This window comes from Geotrypetes seraphini, chromosome 2 (assembly GCF_902459505.1).
Source record: "Geotrypetes seraphini chromosome 2, aGeoSer1.1, whole genome shotgun sequence".
In the NCBI taxonomy this organism is placed as follows: Eukaryota; Metazoa; Chordata; class Amphibia; order Gymnophiona; family Dermophiidae; genus Geotrypetes; species Geotrypetes seraphini.
The window spans coordinates 176,569,911-176,590,920 of record NC_047085.1 but is presented as its reverse complement, the minus strand read 5'-3'; the positions used below and the strand labels follow the sequence as shown (position 1 = coordinate 176,590,920).

Here is a 21,010-nt window from a genome sequence, read left to right as displayed (position 1 = left end):
CCTAGCAATACAGCACAGCTCACAGAAACTAGGCCCTGCCTGGGCCTTACTTTGGGCTTCCAAATCAGGCCAGCTCTAAATGGTGGTTAAGTATAGCAAATTAACTCAATACCATTCACTGCAGCTTTGCAAAATACAAAAAAACCCCAAAAATATATGTCCAGGTCACCTTCAGCTCTGCTCCTGAGCTGAGGCAGTAGAATTGTCAAGCTTTCCTTTCACTGCTTAATAAAGCTTTCATATAATCCCACCCAGGGTCTTAACAAACTTCTCCCCACCAATTCTTAGTTCCATTGAATTTCTTCATTAAAAAAAATATATATATAATTATTTAAGGCCAAACATTGTCAAACAAAAACAAAACTGTTAGTGCTTCAGCCACAGAAACTTAAGTAGCACAAAAAGGTGCCCTGCCCCCGCCCTTAATGAGGCTAAAGTAGTGCTGGAGGTTCATGCAGCAAAGAGGAAAAGACCCCCCACACATACACACAGTTTTAAAGTCAGTACGCCTTACAGGCAACACCTACTTCCATAACGTCAGCTGATGGAAATACCTGCTTAAAAATCTCCATCTGTTCCTCCTGAGGTAGGGCTTCACCTTCCAGGCTTGGATCTGTTTCATCTACTTCCATGAGTTCCAGATTATTAGCTTGCCCTGGGCTGGCAAGCTGAGCAGTAGAGAGAGAACCATCCCTTCTCCTTGTCCCCTGACTGTGGAAAAAACACTGCTGGCTTTTCAGTGCCTGCCCTGCTCTGAGGCTCTCCTGGGTTCCTCCCTGTGGATGTCCAGGAAAGTGCAAGGTTTTCTAACGGAGGCATTTTGCCCGACCCTTATGTTGATAGGTCTGGAAACAAACTTTCCAGTGCTAGGCTGTCTCTATTTCCTGTACCTCAGAGCTATCAGAGAAAAGCTCATTTTCTGCAAGGTTCTCCTCAGTGTACTTGGGGAACCTAGGCTGCTGAACTTTTCTGGGCTTGGGAATAACATTTCTGGCCTCAGTTCTGCCTTTCCTATGGTTTTTAAATGGGACCCTGTCGGGCACAGAGTCTGACTGGTCACAATCCACAGCTAGTCCTTATAACTCTGGGCAAGTCACTTAACACTCCATGGCCAAGGTACAAAATAACTACCTGTTGCTGGCTAGATTAGCCCCAATATTTAGTGCTGGACCATGCCCAGTTATTGGCACTGAATATTGGGGGCTATATATGTGGGCAGGCTTGCTGCCAGAGCCTATGTGGGCCCTGGCTAGTATTCATCCAGGGCCCACATAAGACAATTATGTGGCCCTAGCTAAATATCGACTGAGACCTGTATAACAATATGGTGCCTCTAAAGTCCTCCGCCTTGGGGGAATCTCTTTATAAAGGTGGTTAATATATCCCCTCCCTTCAGCCCACCAGATAGAAAATGCTTCTGCTCTGTCCAAATGAGCCCCCCCCCCCCAAATTGATTGTCCACCCTGGGCCTACCTTATGACTCTAGTGGTCTGTAGGATTCATTGGGGGCAGAAGCAAGGCCCTTGCACTCCTGCCTCTTCAGCGGGCCTCTGCAAAATGGCTACCATGATCTCTTGTGGTATCTCCCGGTACTATAAGTACTGCAAATACTTCAAGCTGCTACAAAAGATCACAGAGGAATTATACAGAGGCCCACTGCAAGTGGCAGGAGAGAGGAGAACTCGCTCCTGCCCCTAACGACTCCTAGCGGGTTGAGAGTGGGGAAGGGCTCTGAGGGAGGTAGGAGCACCTTTCAGTCTGGTGGGCTGAGGAGAGGGGGATAGAAGGGATGGGAAGCTATGTAGGGGGCCAGGAAGGGGATCAAGAGGACTTAGACATACCAGATTATTATACAGGTCCTAACTGATATTTAGTGCCAGGGCCTGCCTAGCTAAGCATGTTAATTGACAGCTCTTGCCACTTAGCTATGTAGGTGATGGTACTGAATATTGCCAGCACTTGCATAACACCCTGCTTCTCCCCAACGCTGCCCCCAGTACCACCCCTGACCTGCCCACTTTTTGGTCAGGTGGTCTATGGGGATATTTATCTCCGGTTCAGTGTCACTGAATATCCCTACTTAGGCACCAAAAATTCACTTTGAAAATCGGCTGAATTGTCTTCATGACTTACAGTTTATATCTGCTTACTGTACTTCACAAATTAATTATTACTTTCTGTGTATTTTTAATTATGCAGCTTTAAGTTTATTCAGTTTTAGGATGAGGCATGTTAGATAATACAATTATCTTTGTATGCCATTATATTTAGATTATTCTTTTAAAAATGGTACTCTTTAACTGAAAGCAAAATGTGTGGCTTGCTGCCAAAATATTATTTTATGATTAAAAAAAATGAAATGCCCAGGAACAGGTTTCTTAGCTTGTTCTTGAGAGGATTCTGACCTTAATATCTTGAAATGCTTGATCAGGTCACTTGAGTTAACTTGACAATAGAGTAGGATTTTTTGATAGAACTACATCTTCTATGACTATCTGATGGTTAGTATATAGATATCAGATAAATATGCCTGTTAGTTTAAAGAGGAACACTGGTACATTATGATCTAAAACCCATGGATGATATCTGTTCAGCTTTTGACTTTTTTTGCAAGATTACACATAATGGTTACTATATTGACTTAGTTTAAGCCACTTGGATGTCTGTCACCTACAGATGCATTTCATAAAGTTTCAAGTAAATTACCAAAGTTCTTCTAAAGTCCACTACATGTAAACTGAAAATACTGAAGGTATATTTCCTGTATCCCTGCTTTCCTTTAGGATATGCATAGTCAGGTATTCAAGTCTGTTCTCATACATCTCTTAGTACAATCCTGATATTATTTTAATTGTCTTCCTCTGGACCGCTTCAAGTCGTCATAGATCCTTAGTAAGATGCAGCCTCCAAAACTGAACACAGTATTCCAAGTAGGGTCACACCAATGACTTAGGGCAGGGGTGCCCAAAAGGTCGATCGCAATCGACCAGTTGATTGCAAAGGCAATTCTGACGTCGGAGAGCCAATCGCTGCCTGGCTGGCCCGGAACTTCTTCTCCAATGTCAAAATTGACGTTGGGGAGAAGGCTGCTGGCCTGTTGGCAGCATTGGGAAACAGGGAGAACTCGGCGGCAACTGCCACAGCGGTGGTGGTTTAAGGGCCTGTTCCCAGACGTCGGCGGTGGCTTGGGGGCCTGTTTCCAGACGACAGCCCCGGTGGTGGCTTGGGGAGAAAGACAGACTGTGCAGGTCTACCCAATACTGGCCTTAGTTCTTTAATTTACATCCTTCGTTTTCTAATTAGAGGTCCTTTATTTTTATCCCATGTTTTTTTAAATTCCATCACCATTTTCCTCTCCACCGCTTTCCTCCAGAGGGCATTCCAGGCATCTACCACCCTCTACGTGAAGAAAAATTTCCTAACATTGCTCTTAAGCCTTCCTCCCTGTAACCTCAAATTATGCCCTCTAGTTTTACCATTTTTTCTTCTCTGGAAAAGATTTGATTCTATATTAATACCTTTCAAGTATTTAAACATCTATATCTTAACTCCTCTGACCCTCCTCTTCTCCAGAGTATACATATTTAGGTCTAGTCTCTTCTCATACTTCTTTTTGTTCAAACCTCTTACCATTTTCGTCGCCTTCCTCTGGACCATTTCAAGTCTTTTTATATCCTTCTCCAGATACGGCCTCCAAAACTGAACACAATACTCCAAGTGCGGCCTGAACAATGACCTATATAGATGGGAGCATCGGCAGATGGGAGTATATTACTGACAAATTTGTATTTTTTCTTTAAAAAGGCGGCAAGGGCTGATGCTGTTGGCATGGAAATATTATTGTGATCTGCTTTTGGTTGTGCACCAAGTTTTCTCACTATGGAGTATAATGCTGAAACATGTGCTTTTTTTAATCTGTGAAGAGTAATAGTGCCTTTTTGTGTGCTGGATTCTAGATTTATAATAGGTTGAGAGTTCCTTGTAACAATTGTGAGTAGCTTCAGAACTCCCTCCTCCTCACTTTCAAAGTCATTTTTTGTACACAAAGCCGTGGGCGGCGGCTCCTCGCACGTCCCGCAGCTCACCTGGAAGCTTCTCTCTGCTGTTGCAACGTCGGAGAGAAGGCTTCCGGTTCAGGTGTGGGCCACGCATAGGAGCTTCCACCTGTGGCTTTGTGCACAGAAATGACTGCAGCAGTGAGGAGGAGGGAGCCAGCCAGAAGGTAAACACCTGCCAGAGGAAGGCAAGTACTTGAGGTACAGAATGGAGGGAGGGACAGGGGCATGTTGGGACTTGAGAAGGAGGGAGCACAAACTTTGGACCAATGACAGAAGGAAGGAGGGAGGGGGTATGAACTTGGGACATAGAATGAAGGGAAGGAGGAAGGGGAGCATGAGTCATAGGATAGAAGAATGGAGAGAGTGAGGGAAAGAGATGATGAGGTGAGAGAAGGAATAGAAAGGGAGAATTGGGTGTCTGAGAGAGGGAAAGACAGATGGTGCACATGGGGAGATAAAGAAAGAGGAGAATTGTTTGAAAGAGAGAGGGAGGGAGAGAAAATTATTGGACATGGTGATGGGAGAGAAGTGTGAGGTAGAGATGCATGGGGAAGAGACAGATGTCAGACCACTGGAATGGGAAGGAGGGAGAGGGAGATGACAGACCACGGAATAGAAGGGAAGGAGGGGAGAGAGAGATGCCATACCGCAGAAAGGAGAGTAGAGAAGGAGAGAGATAGTAGACCTCGGAAAGAGGGAGGGAAGGAGAGAGAGATGTCAGACCATGGGAGAAGAGAGAGATTCCAGGCTATGGGAAGGAGAGGAGAAAGATGCCAGCCCATATGAGGAGGGAAGGGGGAAGAGTTGTTTGACCATGGGAGAGGGATGAGATGGTGCACAAGGTTGTTAAGAAGAAATGCTTCTTATGAATAGATGGGAATAGGGGAGAAGAAAGAGGGAGGAGGTACACATGGATAGATGGGAAGGGAAGGTATGGAAAAGTATATTTTGAGAAGAAAGCAGAAAAATGGAAGACAGTTGAATGTTAAAAGTTAATGCTAAAGACGGATGTATGGCAGAAAGTGAAGGAGAAAAAAACAGCAAATGGATAAGGTGGCCCTGGATACACAGTTAAGAGCACAGACAGAAGGACGTGCAGCCAGAGACTGGGAAAGATGGTTTGAAAAACAAAATCACCAGACAACAAAGGTAGGGGAAATAATTTTATTTTCAATTTAGTGATTGAATTGTGTCAATTTTGAGAATTTACATCTGCTGTCTATATTTTGCACTGTTCAGGAAATGAAGAATGTAAATTAAAGAGCTAAGGCCAGTACTGGACAGACTTGCACGGTCTGTGTCCCATATGTGATGATTTGGTGTAGGATTGGGCTGGGGAGGGCATTAATGTGAACTCCACTAACTTGGAACATGTTGATGTTACTGGTCAGACTTTATGGTAGATATCCTACAAACAGGATGGTTGGATAGGCTGGAGTGAGCTTGAACGGCAACTTCAGCATTTGGAACCTAGGACAATACCAGGTGGACTTTACAGTCTTTGACCTAGAAATGTCAAAGAAGAGTCAAGTTAATTTAATCATGTATTTTTAATGGGTATAACTAATGGGCAGACTGGATAAACCATTCATTTCTTTAACTGCCGTCATTTTACTATGTTACTATGTTTCTATTTCTCTGGGGTTGTACTGCATGCAGTTTTGAATCTTAGGGTTTCTTTTGTATATATTAGTAATTTTAGTTTGTGATCTTGTATTTGCATAGGGGTTATCTGTGTTATGGTAGGAATGAATGTTGAGAAGCATAGAGTGTGCTTTGTGTAGTTTAATTTTGTGGTTAACCATTATGTGTTAATAAGATTATATTGTGTGTGTGTGTGTATATATGAAAAATGAATGGAAAAAATGGTATTACAATTAGTACTACTATTATGAGGTGGGGGCGGAGCTTGGGAGGGGTCTGGCCCTTGACTTAGCCTGTGTTTTAGATTTTGGCCCCTTTGGACTACTGCAACATCATATTTTTGGGAGCATACAAAAAGTCCCTCCAAAAGCTAAGATTAATCCAAAACACTGCCGTCCGTCTCATCTTCGGACTCAAGAAATGGGAACATGTCTCTCCATACCTCCAAAGACTCCACTGGTTACCAGTAGAATCCAGAATACTTTTCAAGTTTGCCTGCATCAGCTTCAAAGCGATCTTCGGGATGCTACCAACCTACCTAGCTTCCCAATTCCTCACCTACTGCCCAAAAAAGACTTCCCGCAGAACAAACCTCTTTACTCACCCTTTCCTGAAATCATGTCACTACAAGAAGTACTTAAACAGAATGCTTTCTTTCCAGGCAGCCCAACTAAACACATGGCTAGCAAAACCTATACTCGAAGCCACATCATACGCGGACTTCAGAAAATCTCTGAAGACCCGCCTCTTCAACACCACCTAAACTCTCCCCCCCTACCAATTATAAATCGCCTCGAAAGTCTTTCCCCTCCCCCAACGTTTAATGCTGTACCTCTCTTACTCTCATCATATATATCTAGCTGTAAACAGCACTGATCCCTTGTAACTGTTCATATTGTATCATCCTATAACTTAGTATAACATCCTGTATCTGATTGTAAATATCCTGTAACTATTCTCTTGTTATCTTGAACCTACTGTAATCACCCCAGTACCCGCTCATCTGGTACTTCCTGTATCTTATTGTAAACATCCTGTAACTATTCTCTTGTTAATATCTTGTACCTTATTGTAAACACCCCAGTACCCTGTACCTCATTGTAAACATACTGTAACTGTTTTTCGTGTTAATATCTCGTACCTTACTTGGTACTTGGTACTTCCTGTATCTTATTGTAAACATCCTGTAACTGTTCTCTTGTTAATATCTTGTACCTTATTGTAAACACCCCAGTACCCTGTACCTCATTGTAAACATACTGTAATTGTTTTTTCGTGTTAATATCTCGTACCTTACTGTAATCACCCCAGTACCTGCTCACTTTGTATTATCCTGTATCCTACTGTCAACACTGTACTCTCTCTAGACACGACTCCACTGTAAACCGCTTTGAACTTAGGGTATAGCGGTATATAAGAAATAAAATTATTATTATTATTAATGTGATTGAGTTTGACACCCCTGCCCTAGAGCAACACAGGCAGAGAGGGACTGTGAAAAATTATGAAGGAAGGTGCTTAAAGTACTTTCAAAACTACACGTATGCACATTCTGATACATATAATGAATACACTTGTACACACTGCAGACCCCCCCCCCCCCCACATACCCATATTCCTGCTCACCACAATTCAGCGTTTATCCCTGCTCACCTTCCACCAATCTGTTTTGGAAAACATGGCTGAAGCCACATCACTGCTTGCTTTCCTTTCTATAAGCCTAAGCAGTAAGATTAATGCTAAAAGAAAAAAAAAAAAATAGGGCCTGAAAAATAGATCAGGAAGACTGAGGTATAATGGTACAAAGATCAGGAAAAATCTGTTCTGGCAGCAAAATTAAATGTAACGGCATTGGGTGCAACACTGCATAACAACTAAACAGTAGCCAAGGGAGGTAACTGAATCTGCTGAAGAAAAAAAAAAAAAAAAAAAGACAAGAGTCGGAGAGAAATTAAAATGATATGGAACAGGAGGAACATTTGATCTGAATGAGACAGAGGATGTTATTGACTGAAAAAGGAAGAAATGAGATAGCAATTATTTGAAATAATTTTCAGATTGAGCATAGCCTCTTTTTTTTTTTTTTTTCCAGCCTTGTTTCAACTTTCTGATGTACTATAGTTTGCTCTTGGCTGTAGGTGTCCTTTTTCATTCCTTGTTTTGTTTTGACTGGGAACTTTCTTCCTCCTTTGCATTTCCCAGCCTAGGTTATGATTGAGCTGGATCTGGTCCCATAAACCTTCATTCGCAGCTAGCCAGTATTTTCCTATTGTAGGGCTTAATTAGCGGGGGAATGTTTATGAGACTTCAGTGCAGCAGGCAGAAAACCAGAAGGCAGCCAGTCCATTAGATCCACGCATCCAAATATAAAGTCTTTATGAGATGTACTCCATGGGTCCATGGGAGTGCCAATCTTCACAGACCCAGGCACATTTTACCCCATATAGGTGAAATGCAGCCATGCCGAGCACATCTTTGTGTTCCTGGGATTACGTCTAAGACTTTATATTTGGATTTTATTTGGTTTGCTTCTTTGTTTTCCCCTCTAGTGCAGTAGGGGCTTTCTATTAGAGGTCTGCACGGGAACGGGGATCGTGGGAATCCTGCGAGTCCCGCTGGGGTCCCACAGGAATCCCCTCCTAACCCACGGGACTCCCACAGGGTCCCCCCCTCTGGACCACGGGAATCCCACAGGGACCCCCCTCTAGCCAACGGGACTCCCCGGGGACCCCCCTCTGGTCCATGGGACTCCCACGGGGATGAAAGGCTTTGGAAGCAGGGTTCATCCATATAATATAATGGACATGACAGCCTTAGTAAAAGAGGGGTTTATAAGTTAATTACCTGAACAGAAAACAAAAAAAGGGTTCCACCAAAGAGATTCCACAAGGAAAACAGCAGCTTAAACACAAAAGAAACTGTGGAATTGATGATCCTGTCGGAAGTAATTGCTGCTTTCTATGGGGACGGGCAGGGATGGAGGTAATTCCTTGCGGGGATGGGTGGGGACGGAGAGGATCCTGGTGGGGACGGAGAGGATCCTGACGGGGACGGGTGGGGATAGGTGGGATTTCTGTCCCCGTGCAACTCTCTACTTTCTATCCCCTCCATTCTAAGCAGCCTGCAGGGAAGAGAAAGGGAAAAATGCTGGAGTACCTGAATAAATTCATGTAAACCATTCTGAACTCCCTTGTGAGAACAGTATAGAAAATTGAATGAATGTACATTCAGTAAAGTTTGCTTTATTTAATTTAGTTGCTGAGATTAAGTTGTAGATTAAGAAATGAAAAATTTTCCCCTGGCATACACTGGTTGGTAAAATCCTGCTGACACGATTATGTTGAGTTTAGACTTCCTATGGTTTTTATTAGAGAAGAAAGTCAGGAAGTACAAATTTATGGTTACTAATGTAATTCCTTTTTCTTGAGAAATATAAGCAGTAATCCTGTTTTCATTTTACACATAATGCTTGTACAAGCCTTAATAAAAGTTGCAACTATGCATTTTTGTTTCTGCTAGATATTCTTAAATTACTTGTTTTTAAATTTATGTATCTGCATATGTTGCAGCCACCTTGAGGATATAGGGGAGGAAAGGGATTGGGACTTGTATACTGCCTTTTTGTAGTTATACAACTACACTCAAAGCGGTTTACATACAGGTACTTCAAGCATTGTCTCTATCTGTCCCGGTGGGATCACAATCTATCTAGAGCAGTGTTTTTCAACCTTTTTACACCTATGGACCGGCAGAAATAAAATAATTAATCTGTGGACCGGCATCGGGGCTAAGTCGTGGGCCAGACCCCGCCCATCTCTACCCAATCTCCACCCCAGACCCCGCCCCCAGAATAGTACTAATTGCACCTTGCACGTCCCGTGCCTCATCTGGAAGCCTTCCCTCTGACGTTGCAACATCAGAGAGAAGGCTTCTGGTTCAGGCGCAGGACGCCCGTAGGAGCCGCTGCCCATGGCTCTGTGCACTGAATCAGTTAGGAAGAGGGAGCTGGCTCGAAGATAATGCCGCATTGATCGCAACGTGGACCGGCGGTTGAAGAACACTGTTTTGGGCCTGATGCACGTGCTGGCCCTGTGGACCGGCAGGAAATTTCTGTGGACCGGCACTGGTCCATGGACCGGTGGTTGAAGAACACTGATCTAGAGGACCTGGGACAGTGGAGGATTATGTGACTTGTCCAGGGTCACAGGGAGCAGCGCGGGGTATGAACCCACAACCTCAGGGTGCTGAGGCTGTAGCTGCAACCACTACACACACTCTCCTGGTGTCAAGATATAGTCCAAGATGTATTTCTGTGACTGCATAAAATTTGTCATGTTTGTTGTGTTCTTCCTCCTATCTACACAGCACCTTCTAGTGCTTCTTAGTACAATCCCTCTGAGCTCCAGTTGCTGCTGCCCCCTAGTTCCTCCGACCTTCAATGACTACTGTTCATTTAAAATTTTCCTACCTGCAAGACACCCCTCACTCCAGATTCAGATTTCCACTCAAGTTCCTGAAATTATTGCTGAAGTTTGGTAATGCTCTGTTGTTGCTGCTACCATCTGCTTCACATGCCACCAGTCACCACTGCTAGCAGTGCACCTCTGGTTCTCCTCAAACCTCTTGCTGCCCCCCAGCAAAGGTCTCGTCCTATGGTCAGCCAAGATGGGAGGGATCCCTCCCACTAGACCATCAGAGAGGGGACAGGGCAGGAAGGTGGGACAGGGTGCAGAGCCTGGCAGGGAGGGGGAGCTGGTGCATATAGCCTGGTAGGGCAGGGAGAATCTCGCCTTTTCTCGAAATCACTTCTGGGTCGTGGGGTCAGGAAGTGACGTCAGAAGGAAATCCAGTACAAGCAACAGGCGAAGAAGCTGCTCGCGCTGGCGAAGATTTAGAGGTACTGGGATGGGATGGGATGGCGCGAGTGTGGCATGGGGGTGCGGAAGGAGTAAGGGTCAGAGAAAAGGGAGTAGTGGGGCGCCATTGCCCCGGGCGCCTTCCGTCCTCACTACGCCACTGATAGGGAGGGTAATTTTCAGTGGCTGGAGAGAGAGAGTGTGTGTGTGTGTGTGCGTAGTGGGGGTGGGGTGTAAACCTCCATATGCTCACAAAATTCCCTTTGAAAATTGCTCCATAATAAGCAAACAACTTCTGCATAAAATACTGTATATGGTGCATTAGACAAAATATTCTTAACCGCAAATCTAATGCCAGAAAATATGTACATATTTATTTTATATAGAAAATACAAAAAATATTGCTGAGCTACTAAAGCAGTACATCTTATAGGCATTCAGAGAAGACAATCATACACATGGATCACGTAGCCAGGCTTAGTTCCAAGGGACAGATTATTTTACTTTTTGGAAATACAGAAAAGCCTTTAACTGCTCAAGCACAGCAGTTCCTGTGATGTGGTAGCCCTGTGGCTGCCCTCAGTCCCAAGTAATGGTTCAGATACAGAGAAAATAGTTCTAAACAAAGGAGGGGGGATGTGCAGGACTGCTGAACTGATGTCTTCAGAGAATATCCATTGCAAATAAGTAATTACTTTTCCAAAAGATCAACAGTTCACCATAGTCACATACATGGGACTCCCTAAGCTTTCTTATTCAAGAATAAAGATGGAATAGGGAGAATCCAAGACTGTGCTAGATAATTAGCAGCCTGATCTCTGAATTAGAGAATTGCACGGGACAGAAATTTAACCCTTCCCTGCCCATCTCCAATGGAATCTAACTCATACCTGCTAAAATTCATTCCATCCCCACAATTAATCTTCTCCATCCCCACCCAAATCCCAACAGCCTCCTGTGTTTATTTGGATTCCATTCACTATTCAACCAATGAGAATTCCAAGCCTCAGTCTGGTCTTCCAGCTGCCTCTCTGGGCATTTGAAGCCTCATTCTGGCATTCCAACAGACCATCTCCATATATTCCAAGCCTCATTCTGGTGCTCCAATTATGTCTCTCGGTGCATTCCAAGCCTCATTCTGGAGTCACCAGCAATTTTGACTACTGTACACTCTTGTGGAAATCCAGAGGAACTTATTCCATCCCTGTGAGAATCTTGCAGGCTCAATAGGATTCCTGCAATTCCAAGTCCCATGCAGCTCTCTACTCTAAACTTCACAATTATTTTAGTTTTACCTCCAACGTTTCCAGTGCTGTAATAAAGAAAAATAGGAAAACCTTTAACTGGGAACCTATTACATATCTTTGTTTCAAAGTTTGGATTGTTTGTGCTCAGAAATGACAGAAGTGAATGCAGATGCCTTGCTGGACCTAGAAGCAACTCAGTATTGAGGATTATGTTCTTCCTCCTAGCTCAAACAAAAAAATAATCCTAGATCAAACTGGTACACCAGACATGCTGAGCAAGGGGCACAGAGGTAAACTTGGTGGGAGATTATGTTGGAACAGCACTTAACTGTGTCCTTGAACATTACAGAATTGCTGTACAGGGAAATATACTAGAGAAACCATCTTTGTTTACCTTGGAAGCTATCTGGAATGCCACCACCTTGTTAGAAAGGTCTGCAACTACTTTTATTAAAAGTCAAGCTGAGTAACTCATCATTGTTTAAGAAATCCAGCATCTAGTGATTGACAGAGAAAATGTCAAAGCACTAAGACAGAGTTAGGAAAGAACACAAATAATACATCATAATAGGCAACACATAAGAATAGCCCTACTGGGTTAGACCAATGGCCCATCTAGCCCAGTAAACCATCTTCAAGGTGGCCAATCCAGGTCACATGTACTTGGCAGAAACCCAAATAGTAACAACATTCCATGCTACTGATCCAGGGCAAGCAGTGGCTACCCTCATGTCTGTCTCAATAGCAGACTATGGACCTTTCCTTCAGGAACTTGTCCAAACCTTTTTTAAAACAACTGCATTGCTCTTACCATATCCTCATTAATGCATTCCAGAGCTTAACTATTCTCTGAGTGAAAAAATATTTTCTCCTATTGGTTTTAAAAGTATTTCACTATCTTCATCAAGTGTCCCCTATTCTTTGTAAATTTTGACAGAGAAAAAAGTTGATCCACTTGTACCTGTTCTACACCACTCAGGAATTTGTAGCCTTTAATCATCTCCCCTCAGCCGTCTCTTTTCCATGATGGAAAGTCCTAACCTCTTTAGACTTTCCTCATCTTGGTTGCTCTTCTTTGAACCTTTTCTAAATCTGCTATATTTTTTTTGAGATATGGCAACCAGAACTGAACGCAATGCTTACATTACATTACATTAGTGATTTCTATTCCGCCTATACCTTGCAGTTCAAGGCGGATTACAAAAGAGCTAACTGGACATTTCCAGTGACGTTACAATTGTTTTTGGGAGGTTTTTTTGGTTACAGGAGAGGTGAGATAGCTGGAAATTTCCAGGAGAACTTGCAAATTAGAAAGTAAGATGACTGCACAATTCTAGGTAATATTACAAATAAGGATCCAAATAAGATTACAGTTAAGAATGCTGGACATTTCGAGGGAGCATTACATATTAGGGATCTGTATTCTTGGTTGATGTTTTGAGGAGAAAGAGATTACCAAGGTGGAGACTTTGGGAGGGGAATTTACCAGAGAGCAGAGGGGGAGGGTTAAAGTATCTGGATAAATTTTTTGAATAGTAGGGTTTTGATTTCTTTTCGAAGAAACATGGAGTGATCCAGAGGCATTATAACATTCTTAGTCTTGTTTACCATCCTTTTCTAATAATTCTTAGCAACTTGTTTGCTTTTTTGGCCACCCTCACATATTGGGCGGAAGGTTTCAGCGTATTGTCTGCAATGACACCCAGATCTTTTTCTTGGGCACTGACCCTCCAAGTTGGACCCTAGCATCTGGTAATTATGATTTGGGTTATTCTTCCCAATGTGTATCATTTTGAATTTGTTCACATTAAATTTCACCTGCCACTTGCATAACCAGTCTTCCAGGTCTTCCTGCAGTTTTTCACAGCATGTGTTTTAACAACTTTGAACAGTTTAATACTATCTGCAAATTTAATCACCTCACTTGACATTCCAATTTCCAGATAATTTATAAATAAGTTAAATAGTACCAGATCCAGTACACATCCCTGCAGCACTCCAGTATTTACCCTCCTCCACTGAGAAAAATGGTCATTTAACTGTACCCTCTGTTTTCTGTCCAATAACCAATTCCTAATCCACTGAACAGTGCCTCCTATCATAAGAACATAAGAATAGCCTTACTTGGTCAGACCAATGGTCCATCAAGCCCAGTAGCCTGTTCTCACGATGACCAATCCAGGTCCCTAGTACCTGGCCAAAACCCAAGGAGTAGCAACATTCCATGCTACTAATCCAGGGCAAGCAGTGGCTTCCCCCATGTCTTTCTCAATAACAGACTATGAACTTTTCCTCCTGGAAATTGTCCAAACCTTTCTTAAAACCAGCTACGCTATCCGCTCTTACCACAACTTCTGGCAACGCATTCCAGAGCTTAACTATTCCCTGATTGAAAAAATATTTCCTCCTATTGGTTTTAATTTTCTCATGAGCCTCTCATGAGGAACTCTGTAAAGCTTTCTGAAAATCTAGATACACTACAAGTTAAATTGTCCCATTAAATCATGTTTGTTTATGTGTTCCACAATTTTACTTTTTATAACTGTTTCCACTGTTTTGCTCGGTACTGAAGTCAGGCTTACTGGTCTAGCTCCCCTAGAACCCTTTTTAAAAATCGGCGAAACATTGGCCACCCTCCAATCTTCAGGTACTACAGATGGTGTTAGTGACAGATTACAATTCACTAACAGCAGAGCAGCAATTTCATGTTTGAGGAAAAAACTAAGGGCTCCTTTTACTAAACTGTGTTACCGTTTTTAGCGCACGCATTTTAGCACGCACTAAACCCGCGCTACGTGGCTAGAACTAATGCCAGCTCAATGTTGGCATTGGCGTCTAGCACATGGGGCAATTTAGCGTACTCTATTCCATTCTTTAATGCCCTAACGCAGCCTAGTAAAAGGAGCCCTAAATGTGAAGGAGGGGAGGAAAAAACACAAACGATAACTGAAACCTCTCCACTAAAATGCTTAATCCAACCAGTGTGAACACTACCTTACAGCAAAGAAGGAAAAAGCCTCAGATATCAGTGCGCCAACAACGACGACTCTACCCCACATATCACTGGCATAAAAAACCTTGAGTGCTCTTTATGAACTGCTATGACAACCAGATGATTTTATGTTTAGAATTTACAGTCCCCAATAAAACTTAATATATAATACAGTCCCCCTTTGAGGAAGAGTCATAGCACAGATCTGATAGTTAGAATATCAGCACAATACAAATGAAACCCTCTACTAGGCTCAACACGGTCCGTGTTTCGGTTAGGGTTGCAAATCTTATACAGAGACACTTGTTTGTCAATTTTTCTCGGACCACATATGCTTAAGTTTATTCTTTTTGTGGTTTGATTTGATACCTTATAGATTAGGGACCCCTGATGAAGGCGTGTTAACTGAAACACGGACCGTGCCAGGTCCCCTGGTTTGTAAAAAGGTGGTGATATTAACCGCAATATATAATTGTTTTAATAAACTGAGCCTGCATCTTGAACTCTCGTCTGCAGTTCTTTTTTGTTCTGTGCTATTTTGTGTTACACTGCGGACCAGTTAGATCATTTTTTTGCTCTTGTTTGAACCCTTTAATGAGCAACATATTAGAATAGTCATATAAAATAGATATGATAAATATGATGTAAGCACAATACAAATCACATTCCTTAAATAATAATAATAATAATAATTTTATTCTTATATACCGCCATACCCGGAGAGTTCTAGGCGGTTTACATCAGTTACAGTAGTATCTGCGTTGACACGCAGATTTACAAACAGTTTGAACAATTTTAAACAATTTATCAGCAGTACACAATTTATCAGATAGAAACAAATGTTAAAGCGGGGTTTACAGCATTTTATCATGTAAAGACAATTTATCCGATATAAATAGTTTATCGGATATAAGCAGTGTTAATCGAACTTAACAGAGGATGACTGGCGGAGGGGAGATAGGGGAGAGGGGAGCAATTAAGGGGAGGAGAAGAGTGGGGGTGGGTGGGGGGGCGTGTAGTAATGTAAGCGGGGGGGGGGGGGGGTTGTCAGGGGTCTTGTTTGCCGAATAGGTAGGTTTTGAGTGATTTTCTGAAGCCGAGGTAAGTGGGGGCCTCGAGTATCATTTGTGCAAGGCACACATTAGAGCATTCAAATAACAGATGCTCATGATGTCTGTTTATGTGTAAAATATATTTTATTTGGCATATTGTTTTGGCGTTTTTGTACACTGCCTAGAAGGCTTGATTGGGCGGTATAAGAAATTTTAAATAAACTTGAAACTATGATACAATGGCACATTTTAATAAGCAGCCAAAGGCATAAGTGCAATTGAGACATGGAGGGGCTTTTTCAAAGGACATTCAATCAGAATAGTCCCAAACAGATGTCCATCTCAGATGTATTTTCAAACAGGATACAGCCTGTTTGAAAATATGTGAGAATGTTGTCCATTTGCTGAAAATGTCCAGCATGAACATCCATTGCACAAACTGAAAAATCCAAATTTTGAACGGGGAAAACAAAGGACACAGATGTCTGCAAAGCAGCATTCTTAGAAAATGGCCATACAGATGTTCACAGAAAGCAGAAGTTCAGGCTAGTGCAGTGTCTCTCAAACTGTGTGCCATAGCACAGTGTTGTGCCCTGAGAGATTCCAGAATTCTACTTTATTTTTAAAAATTCCCTTCATAAGTATACACTAGAATAGATGACATGTACGTTGCATACACGAGAGTCAATGTTATGAGCATCTGTGTGCGTAAGGATACAACCACCCAGACAAGCATCATTCTTTGACATGATTCGTCCTTGAAAATTAATGGCAAGTAATTTTAGGGTTTTTTTTTATGCAGTAGTTATCCTAAATTGAGCAACAAACCAATCAAGGCTTTGTTACCGTTTGGATCTTCTTATCTTTGTGAACTTGGATTTTCAGCTCTGACAGAAATTAAATGGAAACTAAGAGAATGACCGCAGATGGTGGATGATGAAATGCGTGTTTGCTCGTTGAGTATCGAGCCGCATTTTGAGTTAATTTGCACTAAAAAACAAGCACATCCATCACATTAACGATTCTATTCCATCTACTTTAATTTCACCAGTGTTACAATTACCAATACATAGCTTAAAGAACTTGAAATAAATAAGTCAAATTTCTTTTTTGTTGGTTTTGCAATTTTATAATTTCAATTATAATGTGCCATGAAAAACATTTGCTCCGTTTAGTGTGCTGGTGCTAAAAAGGTTTGAGAGACACTGGGATAGTGGTTAGTGCAGTGGGCTGTAAACCAAGGGATCCAGGTTCAAATCCACTACAACTCTTTGCTTTTGTAATTGTGAGCCCTCTAGAAAAAGATTTTAAAAACCTACTGTACCTGAATGTACAGCACTTCAATAGTCTTCAGACACGCAGGTATCATATATATATGGACAGAAGATATTTTTCTATTTCTGGAGGGATCACAATTATAATTTAAAAAAAAAAAAAGCTGAACTGGGATTTGAAATCAGGTACTTTGGCTTATAGTCTACTGCTCTAATAAAATTGATGCAACAGAGGAAAGACCCTGGCAGGGCCGGCCGCAAGCAGCCTGTTTACAATAATGACTCTGCTGGTCGACTGCCACTGCAGCTTTTGGAGAGCCCTTGGATAAGGGAAACTGGCTCCACATGGGGAGGGAGGGTCCAGTCAGAGGCCAGACTGATGCGAGGGAAGGGGAGGGGGGTTGTCAAGTCAGTAGCAGGACCAGGAATGTGGAGAATTCTGCACTGTGCAAATTCTGTACTGCGCAGTAACACAGAATTCTGGCAGGAGTACAATATGGATCCCTGTGGTTCCCCAGAGTTCTGTGCCCAAGTTGATGATGTGCAATTGTTGAAGGGAATTACAAATATCGAGCCACCGATACCTTTTTCTATCAACTGTGCAAGCCTTATGTGATCCATAATGCCAAATGCTAATAAGAAATCTAGCAACATTAGAATTGAGGTTTGTCCCCTGTCGCAGTTTCTTTGGAGATTGTCAAGCAGCAATAGAACTGTCTCTGTTCAATATTTAGGTTTGAAGTTAGATTAACATGACCATAGCTAATTTCATTCATTTAGCCAGTCATTGAGTTGATTGCAGGTTGTCTGTTCTATAAGTTTTCTCAAGTAAGGGATGTTAGATATTGGCCAATAGTTTTTAAGTTTGTCCAGGTAAAGGGTGCTTTTTAGTAGGGGGCACTCCAGAGTCCCTTAAAGGTATCTGCTATAACATCAGACCCTTGGTAACAACCCATAGTGCTGTGACTGAGACAAAAGGCAGAATATGGTACAAGGGTTATGTACCACTATACAATCTTTAATAATAATAATAATAACTTAATTTTTTCTATACCGCCAAGGCACACCAATAGCTGAGTTGGAAGCAAATACAACAGTGCACTAAAATGTAATGCAGAATGCAACTGCGTCTCCACATCAGTGAGAGAAAACATACCGTATATACTGGAATATAAGTCGAGACCCCCATTTTTCCCACAAAAAAGGAGTAAAAATGGTTGACTTGAATATAAGAAGGGGGCTTAATATTCAAGTGCCATGCCCTGCCAGGCTCTGAACCCAGCCCCCCTCACTCCCTGCCAGGTTCTACACCCTGTCCCACCTTCCTGCACTGTACCTTCCCCCTCCCCCCCCCCCCTTGGTGGTATAGTGGTAGGCCGGGACAGAAAGGATCTCTCCCGTCCCGGCCAATTCTAGCAATTTTTAACCCCCCTCCCAGTGAAGATTTTAAAGCAGTACCGGTGGGGAGGCAGGTCACGAGCATGGCAAGGGAGGACGGAGAGGTACCAGTGTCCTCACCGAGACGGCTCCCGGGGCGATCTGCTCCCTCCCTTACTACGCCACTGCTCCATATGAATATAAGCTTTGCAATCAAGTTTAAAGTTTATTAAAAATATTTGATTAAACACAAATCACAACTTCTAAGCGTTTTACAAATTGTATTGAAAAGGGGAAGACAAAACAGGCGAATATCCAGTTAACAAAACTTAACCAATGCAAAGAAAACAATAGGAAATAAGGGGGAACTACAAAATTAAAAGTAAAGAATACATAGAAGGTAAGCCATAAAAGTGAGGGAAAACAATCAAGATTATTGAGCAAATCTGGCAATAATTCAAGATCTTTTTAAGAGTCAAATGCATCTTGGAAAAGGTAAGTCTTTAAATTTCCCTTAAATTTGTCTAGATTTGTTTCCACCCTGATATGAAGAGGTAGAGAATTCCATATCATGGGGGCTGTAATATCGATTGAAGTAGCTCAACTTGTACTAATGTTTTTCAATTATGATATATGGAGAGGAGGATCTTAAGATTCGAGTAGGTTCATACTTGATTTATTGCATACAGGCATAGACTGCAGATGTGCAGTTAATATTCTTGCATATTAACTATTACTCCTTGCAGGTTTTACTGCATGATAAAGTGCATTAAGATGTAGCTTACCAAATGTTTTTGTCTTCCAGAACATTAAACCGAATGTGAGGGAAGAGAAGAATAAAACAAATGCAGACCACAGCCAGGAATCTGTAGAGGATAATGAAGTGTTTGGTATGTATTGCAGGTCTGACTTATGTTATTTGCAAAAAAATAATAATTCACTCTTCTTGGGAGAAAGGTTAAAACTTATCTCACATTATTTTATTCTGAGCCCAGCAGTCATGATGGGTGCATAGATATATTCAAATAATTTGAGGCCAAACTTAAGCCAGGCAAATTTCCAACTTCATCAGATTCAAGTTTTGAGTTTATTAAAAAAATTTGTTATCCTGCCTTTTCAAAATTACAAAGCGGCTTTACAATAAAAAGTAAAAACATGGCAATACTGACAAGTTAAATTAAAAGCAAATTAATATCCCATAAAGACGGGTACAAAATCACACAAACCAACTGGCACGAAATGGAAAAGGGTAGAACTACAATAAATTTAAAGAAAAGAGCAATGGGGGGGAGTGCCTCAGAGATCCAGCTAGAAAGAATGATTTTCTTGACTACTAGAAAGACATTATAGAGGAAGCACCGCTGGGGAACAGACAAACCCTGTGCCATAAGCGGCTCCTGCAACCCCAAAAGTAAGACATAGTCCCACTCCACCGACTGCTGAAGGATAGCCTCCAGCATGGGCAGCACCTCCCTCCACAGGGTAATTTCTTATGTCCTGTTCATGGATTCTTTCCGGCCTCCTGCTATTTTTTGGATGGTTGTGACTATACCAGTTGTTTTTATATATATTGTGGTATCTGATTGTATGCTCTGGCGTTGCTGTCGCCTGATTGTTTGTGTTGCTTCACTGTTAATAAACATATGTTTAAAAAAAAAAAAAAAAAAAGAAAGAAAGAAAAGAACATTTAAGGAAAAACCAAGAGGTAAGGATTACTAAAGATTTTCCCTTTTTCTGCACTAATGATCAAATAAATTGTCCTTAAAAGGTCAATCATACAGTTACCCCGAGAGAAATGTTAAAAGGTTATTTGTTGGAGATATTAGAAGTGCCAGAAGACTCATTGCCTCCTTTTACCCAGGTCTATTATTTGCCAAATAAAAATCAGAATCAACAGGAAAAAATCAAGGACCAATTGATGTGTCTGTTTTACTTGAATTATCAGATAAAGAAAGTGCAATACCAGCACTTGGCTCTCACATTGGATAAAAACTGGCTTTTGAGACTTTTCTTTAAAAACAAAGAGAAAAAGTTTCTTGATTTTAAGATACAAATGTTCCCAGATTTGGCAAGAGACACACAAAAGCGTAGAAGAGAATTTTTATTATTAAAACCTGGAGTATTAGCTCTTGGGGTGACTTTTTATCTTCGTCACCCATGCAAGTGTATAATACAATATAATTCTCAGAAATATGTTTTCTTTGAGCCATATCAGCTAACGGCCTTTCTCTCTTTGTCCCCCCCAGAGAAGGAAAAGAAATGAGGGCTTTAATGTATTAGACGCCTGTATATCAGTTAATTGCATTCCACGCTTCTTTTGTTAGTATTTCCTTATTATTCCGTTTATATTACATCCTGGATCTTATTGTGGACTTGAGTTGATTAAGCAATACTTATGTTCTTATATAATTTGAGGGCAAAAATCTTTTTTCTGTGTTGTAATCACTTTCTGTACAAGTTAATCTTGAATTGAATATTTGAAATCTATAAATAAATAAATAAATAAATAT

General features: G+C 41.7%; 1 protein-coding gene across 7 annotated transcripts in view; it reads left to right on the top strand.

Moving 5' to 3' along the window:
* MBP (myelin basic protein) overlaps window positions 1-21,010 on the top strand; it is a 461,835-nt gene that overhangs the window by 242,122 nt on the left and 198,703 nt on the right. For all 7 annotated transcript variants that reach the window (XM_033934384.1, XM_033934382.1, XM_033934381.1 and 4 more), the window contains one exon: window positions 19,306-19,390. In XM_033934384.1, coding sequence (XP_033790275.1) covers window positions 19,306-19,390 — 85 coding nt within the window. The remainder of the gene's footprint in view (window positions 1-19,305; window positions 19,391-21,010) is intronic.